Source organism: Phyllobates terribilis, unplaced genomic scaffold, assembly GCF_046119375.1.
Source record: "Phyllobates terribilis strain yellow unplaced genomic scaffold, ASM4611937v1 Scaffold_5__5_contigs__length_657084704, whole genome shotgun sequence".
In the NCBI taxonomy this organism is placed as follows: Eukaryota; Metazoa; Chordata; class Amphibia; order Anura; family Dendrobatidae; genus Phyllobates; species Phyllobates terribilis.
The window spans coordinates 418,461,664-418,476,501 of record NW_027362765.1 but is presented as its reverse complement, the minus strand read 5'-3'; the positions used below and the strand labels follow the sequence as shown (position 1 = coordinate 418,476,501).

Below are 14,838 nucleotides of genomic sequence, written 5' to 3'. Positions count from 1 at the left end.
AGTATCTCTGATAGCACATGTACATAGCACATATACCATATAGGATCTCTGATAGCACATGTACATAACATATATACCATATAGTATCTCTGATAGCACATGTACATAGCATTTATACCATATAGTATCTCTGATAGCACATGTACATAGCACATATACCATATAGTATCTCTGATGGCACATGTACATAACATATATACCATATAGTATCTCTGATAGCACATGTACATAGCACATATACCATATAGTATCTCTGATAGCACATGTACATAACATATATACCATATAGTATCTCTGATAGCACATGTACATAACATATATACCATATAGTATCTCTGATAGCACATGTACATAACATATATACCATATAGTATCTCTGATAGCACATGTACATAACATATATACCATATAGTATCTCTGATAGCACATATACATAGCATATATACCATATAGTATCTCTGATAGCACATGTACATAGCATATATAGCATATAGTATCTCTGATAGCACATGTACATAGCATATATAGCATATAGTATCTCTGATAGCTCATGTACATAGCACATATACCATATAGTATCTCTGATAGCACATGTACATAGCACATATACCATATAGTATCTCTAATAGCACATGTACATAACATATATACCATATAGTATCTCTGATAGCACATGTACTAGCATATATACCATATAGTATCTCTGATAGCACATGTACATAGCACATATACCATATAGTATCTCTGATAGCACATGTACATAGCATATATACCATATAGTATCTCTGATAGCACATGTACATAACACATATACCATATAGTATCTCTGATAGCACATGTACATAGCACATATACCATATAGTATCTCTGATAGCACATGTACATAGCACATATACCATATAGTATCTCTGATAGCACATGTACATAGCATATATACCATATAGTATCTCTGATAGCACATGTACATAGCATATATACCATATAGTATCTCTGATAGCACATGTACATAGCATATATACCATATAGTATCTCTGATAGCACATGTACATAGCATATATACCATATAGTATCTCTGATAGCACATGTACATAGCACATATACCATATAGTATCTCTGATAGCACATATACATAGCACATATACCATATAGTATCTCTGATTGCACATGTACATAGCATATATACCATATAGTATCTCTGATAGCACATGTACATAGCATATATACCATATAGTATCTCTGATAGCACATGTATTTAGAACATATACCATAGAGTATCTCTGATAGCACATGTACATAGCACATATATCATATAGTATCTCTGATTGCACATGTACATAGCACATATACCATATAGTATCTCTGATAGCACATGTACATAACATATATACCATATAGTATCTCTGATAGCACATGTACATAGCACATATATCATATAGTATCTCTGATAGCACATGTACATAGAACATATACCATATAGTATCTCTAATTGCACATGTACATAGCACATATACCATATAGTATCTCTGATAGCACATGTACATAACATATATACCATATAGTATCTCTGATAGCACATGTACATAGCATATATACCATATAGTATCTCTGATAGCACATATACATAGCACATATACCATATAGTATCTCTGATAGCACATGTACATAGCACATATATCATATAGTATCTCTGATAGCACATGTATAAAGAACATATACCATATAGTATCTCTGATAGCACATATACATAGCATATATACCATATAGAATCTCTGATAGCACATGTATTTAGAACATATACCATAGAGTATCTCTGATAGCACATGTACATAGCACATATATCATATAGTATCTCTGATTGCACATGTACATAGCACATATACCATATAGTATCTCTGATAGCACATGTACATAACATATATACCATATAGTATCTCTGATAGCACATGTACATAGCACATATATCATATAGTATCTCTGATAGCACATGTACATAGAACATATACCATATAGTATCTCTGATAGCACATATACATAGCATATATACCATATAGTATCTCTGATAGCACATGTACATAGCACATATACCATATAGTATCTCTAATAGCACATGAACATAGCATCTATACCATATAGGATCTCTGATAGCACATGTACATAACATATATACCATATAGTATCTCTGATAGCACATGTACATAGCATTTATACCATATAGTATCTCTGATAGCACATGTACATAGCACATATACCATATAGTATCTCTGATGGCACATGTACATAACATATATACCATATAGTATCTCTGATAGCACATGTACATAGCACATATACCATATAGTATCTCTAATAGCACATGTACATAACATATATACCATATAGTATCTCTGATAGCACATGTACATAACATATATACCATATAGTATCTCTGATAGCACATGTACATGACACATATACCATATAGTATCTCTGATAGCACATGTACATAGCACATATACCATATAGTATCTCTGATAGCACATGTACATAGCACATATACCATATAGTATCTCTGATAGCACATGTACATAGCACATATACCATATAGTATCTCTGATAGCACATGTACATAGCATATATACCATATAGTATCTCTGATAGCACATGTACATAGCATATATACCATATAGTATCTCTGATAGCACATGTACATAGCATATATACCATATAGTATCTCTGATAGCACATGTACATAGCATATATACCATATAGTATCTCTGATAGCACATGTACATAGCACATATACCATATAGTATCTCTGATAGCACATATACATAGCACATATACCATATAGTATCTCTGATTGCACATGTACATAGCATATATACCATATAGTATCTCTGATAGCACATGTACATAGCATATATACCATATAGTATCTCTGATAGCACATGTATTTAGAACATATACCATAGAGTATCTCTGATAGCACATGTACATAGCACATATATCATATAGTATCTCTGATTGCACATGTACATAGCACATATACCTTATAGTATCTCTGATAGCACATGTACATAACATATATACCATATTGTATCTCTGATAGCACATGTACATAGCACATATATCATATAGTATCTCTGATAGCACATGTACATAGAACATATACCATATAGTATCTCTAATAGCACATGTACATAGCACATATACCATATAGTATCTCTAATAGCACATGTACATAACACATATACCATATAGTATCTCTGATAGCACATGTACATAGCACATATATCATATAGTATCTCTGATAGCACATGTACAGAGAACATATACCATATAGTATCTCTGATAGCACATGTACATAGAACATATACCATATAGTATCTCTGATAGCACATGTACATAGAACATATACCATATAGTATCTCTGATAGCACATGTACATAGAACATATACCATATAGTATCTCTGATAGCACATGTACATAGCACATATACCATATAGTATCTCTAATAGCACATGTACATAACACATATACCATATAGTATCTCTGATAGCACATGTACATAGCACATATATCATATAGTATCTCTGATAGCACATGTACATAGCACATATACCATATAGTATCTCTGATAGCACATGTACATAGCATATATACCATATAGTATCTCTGATAGCACATGTACATAGCACATATACCATATAGTATCTCTGATAGCACATGTACATAGCATACAGTACAGACCAAAAGTTTGGACACACCTTCTCATTTACAGATTTTTCTGTATTTTCATGACTATGAAAATTGTACATTCACACTGAAGGCATCAAAACTATGAATTAACACATGTGGAATTATATACTTAACAAAAAAGTGTGAAACAACTGAAAATATGTCTTATATTCTAGGTTCTTCAAAGTAGCCACCTTTTGCTTTGATGACTGCTTTGCACACTCTTGGCATTCTCTTGATGAGCTTCAAGAGGTAGTCACCGGAAATGGTCTTCCAACAATCTTGAAGGAGTTTCCAGAGATGCTTAGCACTTGTTGGCTCTTTTGCCTTCACTCCAGCTCACCCCAAACCATCTCGATTGGGTTCAGGTCTGGTGACTGTGGAGGCCAGGTCATCTGGCGTAGCACCCCATCACTCTCCGTCTTGGTCAAATAGCCCTTACACAGCCTGGAGGTGTGTTTGGGGTCATTGTCCTGTTGAAAAATAAGTAATGGTCCAACTAAACGCAAACCGGATGGAATAGGATGCCGCTGCAAGATGCTGTGGTAGCCATGCTGGTTCAGTATGCCTTCAATTTTGAATAAATCCCCAACAGTGTCAGCAGCAAAGCACCCCCACACCATCACACCTCCTCGTCCATGCTTCACGGTGGGAACCAGGCATGTAGAGTCCATCCATTCACCTTTTCTGCGTCGCACAAAGACACGGTGGTTGGAACCAAAGATCTCAAATTTTTGACTCATCAGATCAAAGCACAGATTTCCACTGGTCTAATGTCCATTCCTTGTGTTCTTTAGCCCAAACAAGTCTCTTCTGCTTGTTGCTTGTCCTTAGCAGTGGTTTCCTAGCAGCTATTTTACCATGAAGGCCTGCTGCACAAAGTCTCCTCTTAACAGTTGTTGAAGAGATGTGTCTGCTGCTAGAACTCTGTGTGGCATTGACCTGGTCTATAATCTGAGCTGCTGTTAACCTGCGATTTCTGAGGCTGGTGACTCTGATAAACTTGTCCTCAGAAGCAGAGGTGACTCTTGGTCTTCCTCTTCTGGGGCGGGCCTCATGTGAGCCAGTTTCTTTGTAGCGCTTGATGGTTTTTGCCACTGCACTTGGGGACACTTTCAAAGTTTTCCCAATTTTTCACACTGACTGACCTTCATTTCTTAAAGTAATGATGGCCACTCGTTTTTCTTTACTTAGCTGCTTTTTTCTTGCCATAATACAAATTCTAACAGTATATTTAGTAGGACTATCAGCTGTGTATCCACCTGACTTCTACACAACACAACTGATGGTCCCAACCCCATTTATAAGGCAAGAAATCCCACTTATTAAACCTGACAGGGCACACCAGTGAAGTGAAAACCATTTCCGGTGACTACCACTTGAAGCTCATCAAGAGAATGCCAAGAATGTGCAAAGCAGTCATCAATGCAAAAGGTGGCTACTTTGAAGAACCTAGAATATAAGACATATTTTCAGTTGTTTCACACTTTTTTGCTAAGTATATAATTCCACATGTGTTAATTCATAGTTTTGATGCCTTCAGTGTGAATGTACAATTTTCATAGTCATGAAAATACAGAAAAATCTTTAAATGAGAAGGTGTGTCCAAACTTTTGGTCTGTACTGTATATACCATATAGTATCTCTGATAGCACATGTATGTAGAACATATACCATAGAGTATCTCTGATAGCACATGTACATAGCACATATATCATATAGTATCTCTGATTGCACATGTACATAGCACATATACCATATAGTATCTCTGATAGCACATGTACATAGCACATATACCATATAGTATCTCTGATAGCCCATGTACATAGCATATATACCATACAGTATCTCTGATAGCACATGTACATAGCACATATAGCATACAGTATCTCTGATAGCACATGTACATAGCACATATACCATATAGTATCTCTGATAGCACATGTACATAACATATATACCATATAGTATCTCTGATAGCACATGTACATAGCACATATACCATATAGTATCTCTGATAGCACATATACATAGCACATATACCATATAGTATCTCTGATAGCACATGTACATAGCACATATACCATATAGTATCTCTGATAGCACATGTACATAGCATATATACCATATAGTATCTCTGATAGCACATGTACATAGCACATATACCATATAGTATCTCTGATAGCACATGCACATAGTGATACTATAAGGTACAGTATGTGTGCTATGTGAATGTGCTGTCAGGAAAACTATATGGTATATGTGCTTTCTACATTTGCTATTAGTGATACTATAAGGTACAGCATGTGTGCTAATAGCAAATGTACAAAGCACATATACAGCACATACGAGATAGCACATTTACACAGCACATATTCCATATATCATTTCGGATGGCACATGTACAGTATATACATATAGTATCTCTGATAGCACATACAGTATGCATAGCATATATACCATATAGTATCTCTGATAGCACATATACATAGCACATATACCATATAGTATCTCTGATAGCACATGTACATAACATATATACCATATAGTATCTCTGATAGCACATATACATAACATATATACCATATAGTATCTCTGATAGCACATGTACATAGCATATATACCATATAGTATCTCTGATAGCACATGTACATAGCACATATACCATATAGTATCTCTGATAGCACATGTACATAGCATATATACCATATAGTATCTCTGATAGCACATGTACATAGCATACAGTACAGACCAAAAGTTTGGACACACCTTCTCATTTACAGATTTTTCTGTATTTTCATGACTATGAAAATTGTACATTCACACTCAAGGCATCAAAACTATGAATTACCACATGTGGAATTATATGCTTAACAAAATAGTGTGAAACAACTGAAAATATGTCTTATATTCTAGGTTCTTCAAAGTAGCCACCTTTTGCTTTGATGACTGCTTTGCACACTCTTGGCATTCTCTTGATGAGCTTCAAGAGGTAGTCACCGGAAATGGTCTTCCAACAATCTTGAAGGAGTTCCCAGAGATGCTTAGCACTTGTTGGCCCTTTTGCCTTCACACTGCGGTCCAGCTCACCCCAAACCATCTCGATTGGGTTCAGGTCTGGTGACTGTGGAGGCCAGGTCATCTGGCGTAGCACCCCATCACTCTCCGTCTTGGTCAAATAGCCCTTACACAGCCTGGAGGTGTGTTTGGGGTCAATGTCCTGTTGAAAAATAAGTAATGGTCCAACTAAACGCAAACCGGATGGAATAGCATGCCGCTGCAAGATGCTGTGGTAGCCATGCTGGTTCAGTATGCCTTCAATTTTGAATAAATCCCCAACAGTGTCAGCAGCAAAGCACCCCCACACCATCACACCTCCTCGTCCATGCTTCACGGTGGGAACCAGGCATGTAGAGTCCATCCATTCACCTTTTCTGCGTCGCACAAAGACACGGTGGTTGGAACCAAAGATCTCAAATTTGGACTCATCAGATCAAAGCACAGATATCCACTGGTCTAATGTCCATTCCTTGTGTTCTTTAGCCCAAACAAGTCTCTTCTGCTTGTTGCTTGTCCTTAGCAGTGGTTTCCTAGCAGCTATTTTACCATGAAGGCCTGCTGCACAAAGTCTCCTCTTAACAGTTGTTGAAGAGATGTGTCTGCTGCTAGAACTCTGTGTGGCATTGACCTGGTCTATAATCTGAGCTGCTGTTAACCTGCGATTTCTGAGGCTGGTGACTCGGATAAACTTGTCCTCAGAAGCAGAGGTGACTCTTGGTCTTCCTCTTCTGGGGCGGGCCTCATGTGAGCCAGTTTCTTTGTAGCGCTTGATGGTTTTTGCCACTGCACTCGGGGACACTTTCAAAGTTTTCCCAATTTTTCACACTGACTGACCTTCATTTTTTAAAGTAATGATGGCCACTCGTTTTTCTTTACTTAGCTGCTTTTTTCTTGCCATAATACAAATTCTAACAGTATATTTAGTAGGACTATCAGCTGTGTATCCACCTGACTTCTACACAACACAACTGATGGTCCCAACCCCATTTATAAGTCAAGAAATCCCACTTATTAAACCTGACAGGGCACACCAGTGAAGTGAAAACCATTTCCGGTGACTACCTCTTGAAGCTCATCAAGAGAATGCCAAGAATGTGCAAAGCAGTCATCAATGCAAAAGGTGGCTACTTTAAAGAACCTAGAATATAAGACATATTTTCAGTTGTTTCACACTTTTTTGCTAAGTATATAATTCCACATGTGTTAATTCATAGTTTTGATGCCTTCAGTGTGAATGAACGATTTTCATAGTCATGAAAATACAGAAAAATCTTTAAATGAGAAGGTGTGTCCAAACTTTTGGTCTGTACTGTATATACCATAGAGTATCTCTGATAGCACATGTACATAGCACATATATCATATAGTATCTCTGATTGCACATGTACATAGCACATATACCATATAGTATCTCTGATTGCACATGTACATAGCACATATACCATATAGTATCTCTGATAGCACATGTACATAGCACATATATCATATAGTATCTCTGATTGCACATGTACATAGCACATATATCATATAGTATCTCTGATTGCACATGTACATAGCACATATACCATACAGTATCTCTGATAGCACATGTACATAGCACATATATCATATAGTATCTCTGATTGCACATGTACATAGCACATATATCATATAGTATCTCTGATAGCACATGTACATAGCACATATATCATATAGTATCTCTGATAGCACATGTACATAGCACATATACCATATATTATCTCTGATAGCACATGTACATAGCACATATATCATATAGTATCTCTGATAGCACATGTACATAGCACATATACCATATAGTATCTCTGATAGCACATGTACATAGCACATATACCATATAGTATCTCTGATAGCACATGCACATAGTGATACTATAAGGTACAGTATGTGTGCTATGTGAATGTGCTGTCAGGAAAACTATATGGTATATGTGCTTTCTACATTTGCTATTAGTGATACTATAAGGTACAGCATGTGTGCTAATAGCAAATGTACAAAGCACATATACAGCACATACGAGATAGCACATTTACACAGCACATATTCCATATATCATTTCGGATGGCACATGTACAGTATATACATATAGTATCTCTGATAGCACATACAGTATGCATAGCATATATACCATATAGTATCTCTGATAGCACATATACATAGCACATATACCATATAGTATCTCTGATAGCACATGTACATAGCACATATACCATATAGTATCTCTGATAGCACATGTACATAGCACATATACCATATAGTATCTCTGATAGCACATGTACATAGCATATATACCATATAGGATCTCTGATAGCACATATACATAGCACATATACCATATAGTATCTCTGATAGCACATGTACATAACATATATACCATATAGTATCTCTGATAGCACATATACATAGCACATATACCATATAGTATCTCTGATAGCACATGTACATAGCACATATACCATATAGTATCTCTGATAGCACATGTACATAGCATATATACCATATAGTATCTCTGATAGCACATATACATAGCACATATACCATATAGTATCTCTGATAGCACATGTACATAGCACATATACCATATAGTATCTCTGATAGCACATGTACATAACATATATACCATATAGTATCTCTGATAGCACATATACATAGCACATATACCATATAGTATCTCTGATAGCACATGTACATAGCATATATACCATATAGGATCTCTGATAGCACATGTACATAGCATATATACCATATATTATCTCTGATAGCACATGTACATAGCACATATACCATATAGTATCTCTGATAGCACATGTACATAGCATATATACCATATAGTATCTCTGATAGCACATATACATAGCACATATACCATATAGTATCTCTGATAGCACATGTACATAGCATATATACCATATAGTATCTCTGATAGCACATATACATAGCAAATATACCATATATTATCTCTGATAGCACATGTACATAGCATATATACCATATAGGATCTCTGATAGCACATGTACATAGCACATATACCATATAGTATCTCTGATAGCACATGTACATAGCATATATACCATATAGTATCTCTGATAGCACATATACATAGCACATATACCATATAGTATCTCTGATAGCACATGTACATAGCATATATACCATATAGGATCTCTGATAGCACATGTACATAGCATATATACCATATAGTATCTCTGATAGCACATGTACATAGCATATATACCATATAGGATCTCTGATAGCACATGTACATAGCATATATACCATATATTATCTCTGATAGCACATATACATAGCAAATATACCATATATTATCTCTGATAGCACATGTACATAGCATATATACCATATAGGATCTCTGATAGCACATGTACATAGCATATATACCATATATCACTATGACAGACACATATATTAATAGTTTATGACGATATTGAATAAAAGCAAAATTGAAATTCCCAGACCTGAGCCTTACAGCCAATCAGGAAACAGTACAGAATCATGTGAACCAAAAGCAGTCTAAATATTAGTTTATTGTCCCCACAGTGGTTGAATCCTTAAGTATTAATACATTCAAGTATAATTGATCTCTTCCATATCATTCACATTCAGCAAATGAAATAGAAGAACAAAAAAAAAGTTCTTGCTGACAATAGAACTATTAAGGGTTAATTCCAATTGACAGATTAGTTTATTTTCATGTCACAAACTAACAGACAGAAACCAATCCCAGAAAAAAAATCTCAGAAAAGTTCTGTAAATGTGACTTCCACAACAAATAAGATTACACTCCTCTGATTTTCACCTAATGTGCCAGGACTGCCAGGACTAAACTTCACCTGCAAACAGAAGCCGCAGGAACATTTAAAGCAGCCGGATCACCGACAGGCAGGTCCAACTTTGTTTTATGTTTGTAGGTTGTTGTTTTTTTTAAATAGAGAAAGTGATTATTTGTTAATATGAGTTGGATATTTCAAGGCTCCCAGGTGCTTGTCTGTATGCAGATCTGATCTCACCTCCTCTCTAATGTCATCTGTACAGAATGTTCTAAATTAATCATTCTAGTGCTGCCCGAGGAAGAACATTGGGCTGAATCGCTTTGTCTAACACCTGTTGAAAATAAGATGTGGTTGGATTAAACTACCTAGATGTTGCAGTGCAGGGTTTGGTGAAGAAATGGCTATGGGTATGTGACATTTGTGCAGTGGAAAATCTGCAGCGAAGTCAGAAACTGCTGCGGATTTTGGTGTGGATATGATGTAGATGCAAAGTTGCTGTAATTTATACTGCGGTGACATATGCAACACAAATTGACATGCAGATTTTACTTCCACATCAGCGTTCGACTTACACAAATTGGCACGCTGCGGATTTTACTTCCACATCAGCGTTTGACTTACACAAATTGGCACACTGCGGATTTTACTTCCACAGCGGCGGCGGTTGTCTTGCACAAATTGGCACGCTGTGGATTTTATTTCCACAGCGGCAGTGTCTTGCACAAATTGGCACGCTGTGGATTTTATTTCCACAGCAGCGGTCTTCTTGCACAACTTGGCACGCCATGGATTTTACTTCCATAGCGACAGCCGTCTTGCACAACTTGGCACGCTGCGGATTTTATTTCCACAGTGGCGGTTGTCTCACACAAATTGTCACGCTGCGGATTTTATTTCCACAGTGGCGGTTGTCTCACACAAATTGGCACGCTGCGGATTTTACTTCCACAGCGGCGGCTGTCTCACATAAATTGGCACACTGCGGATTTTACTTCCACAGCGGCGGTCGTCTTGCACAAATTGGCACACTGCGGATTTTACTTCCACAGCGGCCGTCGCCTTGCACAAATTGGCACGCTGCGGATTTTACTTCCACAGCAGCGGTCGTCTTGCACAAATTGGCAGATTTTGCATCAACTTTAGCTTTTCCCTGCAGTCTATGAACATGATTTTCTGAAACCTCATCCACAATGCTGCTCTTGGTATAAGAAGTAGACTTGGATCTGGAAAATACTGTGAATGTGAATCCACTGTGAATATACCCCATGTACATATCCCGTAAACGACAATTTCAGTTCTGCTGCATCTGTATGGTGCAAAAATTAAGTGAAGGATAACAATGTAATTTTGAATGTCCGCTTCTTACCAAAAAAAGTTACTGCAAACCCTTCGACCACGCAAGCCCAAGGTCCCAGGTAAAAGTATCCTCTACTATTGGTGGCGATGCTAATACTGCCACCAACAATGGACACCAAGAAGTCCGCCACTGACAAGTTCACGATGATGTAGTTTAGTGGCTGTCTCAGCTGTTTGAATTTGAGGGTCACTATGATGACAATAAAGTTCTCGACAATTGATAAAGTCGTTATCAGGAACATCAGAGCCGTCAAGAGTTGGAAGTTCCACGGCTCAATGGACTTCAGGGGTCCATTAAATGGGCTCCACTGGGTAGTCGTCTCAGGGCTGGCTGGTAGAGAATCATTGGATGGCATATTGATGCTGTCAACTTCGTGAAGAAGTAAGAGTAAAGGTGGCAGCAAATAAGTTCAGCTGCAAGTCTTCCAACGCGAAATAGTACTTTGCAGTCTTGGAGAAGATGGTATCAACATTCTGGACATTTTTTCAAATAGTTTTTAAAGGGTGCCAATGAAGAAATGTGTCAAGAGTTTAGTCACCAAGAGAATCAAGCAACTCCGAGAAATGTTGTATCTTGTGCACGCCTCCTTATATACATGTGCCATGGACTCAGGCGTGCTGGTGTGCAGCCACCCTTCAGCTGACAGCAGCAATGATGAAAACCTCACCAGGCATTCCTGTTTTGTAGTAGAATGTAACACTGGGATCCCTCCCTGACGAATGCAGAAAAAGAGTTAATCCCCTCCCTTCTCATAAGAAGGCAGGGTTCCTCAACACAGTGTGTGGACCAGTTTCGTAGCCTCATCTGCTAAGAAAAGTGCAAGGAGATGATGACAGGGGCGGTAGTAGCCTCCTGGAATAGAACAATGTAAAATACCAGGAGAAGGTTAATCCTCTCAGTGTCTGAGAACGACAGTGCGACATAGTGCAAGGAGCGCAGAAGAATACAAGATCCATCAGCAAAACAAGCGCTGTTTATTACGGCAGTCAGATAAGAAGTGTGCATGCTGCCTTTAAATGTACAATTAAAGTCCTTTCAATGGCATATTGAATCCCCTTTCCTGCTGCTTACAATCAGCGTATAAAAGCCATGGAATTACATGTACTCAAGGCAGAATCAGAAGTGACATTTTTAGTAATTATTATTAAGTGGGGAAAAGTCCTATTAATCTAATTTTTTTTTTGTTGAAACAAAATGTACGCACTTTATTCCAGCATAAAAGGTATGTGGTTGGTGCTGGATGATCATACATTCTGGATTATTGAGTGCCCACAAAAAAAGTAAAGACCGAAAAGTGGATATCTCAAAATATATATATATTTTTTTGCGAATTAGAGACAGAATTCGAAAGCAAAATGCGACAATTTGTGAAAAATTTACTATCATTTTAGCCATTAGTTTGCTTAGATTCCAAGTTTTAAAAGTGCCAGTTAGGAATGGGTTTTGCTTCGAAGAGTTTTAAAAGGAACCTGTCAGTCGTTTCATGCTGCTCAAACCATGGCCACCAGAAAATGTGGGATAGTTATGTTGTATTCTCTGTTTCAAAGAAAACTTAACTTGAAAAACAAATTGGGTACAGGGAGACAAGTCCGGGCACGGGAAAAGGAGTCCAAGCACGGAACTGGTACCCCTCAACCTTGGTTTCCTCCCACCCTGCTCGGTTTCATTGACACTTCTCTATATGGAAAGCCATCTCTATCAAGCCCAGCTAGACAGAGGGAAGTTACGGGCAGCAGCTCAGCAGGCTCCTTTTTCCGTGTCTGACTCGTGTCTCATAGCTTTCTGAAATTAATTTTCTTCCTTTGGAAAATTCATCCAGAGTTCCTGATCAAAATCCATACGTCCTGTTTCTATATTTGACTCCTTTCTGTGTTTACTGGGGATTATCTGTACACCCCATATTTTCGAAAGCAAATAATCGATTTTCCATTTTGAGTAAAAATCCACCCCACTATCAGTATTTGGTCAGTATTCGGTCAATAGTTTTTCTCAGGAGTGGGAGCAAAAACTAGGTGAGGAACAATCAGAGAAAAGGTATAATAGAAACAAGTCACCAATTCTGCATTTATCACCCACTCCTGGTTTTGACTCCAACTCCTGAGAAAAAATACTGATCGAATACTGACCAAATACTGATAGTGGGGCCCTGGCCTAAGTGGGAGCAGAGTCTGCCCAGTGTACATGCTCTCGAGCTTGGCTAAACTCCAAGAACTTGAGCGCTTTTACTGTAGTTGTAGTTTGTTCTCTTTTATATGAGGGAGAGAGCGAGCATGCTTTAGAGAGCGGGCATGCTGGAGAGAGCGGCCATGCTGGAGAGAGTGGCCATGCTGGAGTGAGCGGCCATGCTGGAGAAAGCCGGGCATGCTGGAGGGAGCAGCCATACTAGAGGGAGCCGGCATGTTGGAGAGAACCGGGCATGCTGGAGAGAGCCGGCATGCTGGAGGGAGCCGGCATGCTGGAGAGAGTGGCCATACTGGAGGGAACCGGCATGCTGGAGAGAGTCGGGCATGCTGGAGAGAGTCAGGCATGCTGGAGAGAGAGGGCATGCTGGAGAGAGAGGGCATGCTGGAGAGAGTCAGCATGCTGGAGAGAGCGGGCATGCTGTAGAGAGAGGGCATGCTGGCATGCTGGAGAGAACCGGCATGCTGGAGAGAACCGGCATGCTGGAGAGAGTCAGGCATGCTGGAGAGAGCCTGCATGCTGGTCATACTCCGTTCTCCCAGGTACACATGGAAGCAAAATCCATACACTGCTTACTTGGATATTGTATATGGCTCTACATTAACAACCATGGAAAGGAGGCTACTTTAGTAAATAAACGGGAAGTATGCATTTTGTAAAGCACTTTCACATGAATTTTCTGAGTTTTCTTATAAAAGGATACAAAATCAGAA

General features: G+C 38.0%; 1 protein-coding gene across 1 annotated transcript in view; it reads right to left on the bottom strand.

Annotated features, from left to right (window-relative positions):
• The window catches only part of LOC141271241 (opsin-VA-like), a 120,803-nt gene extending 108,209 nt beyond the window's left edge, over nucleotides 1-12,594 (bottom strand). Inside the window, exon 1 of the mRNA XM_073681358.1 lies at nucleotides 11,954-12,594. Coding sequence (XP_073537459.1) covers nucleotides 11,954-12,299 — 346 coding nt within the window. The 5' untranslated portion in view covers nucleotides 12,300-12,594. The remainder of the gene's footprint in view (nucleotides 1-11,953) is intronic.
• Between the last annotated feature and the right edge of the window lie 2,244 nt (nucleotides 12,595-14,838).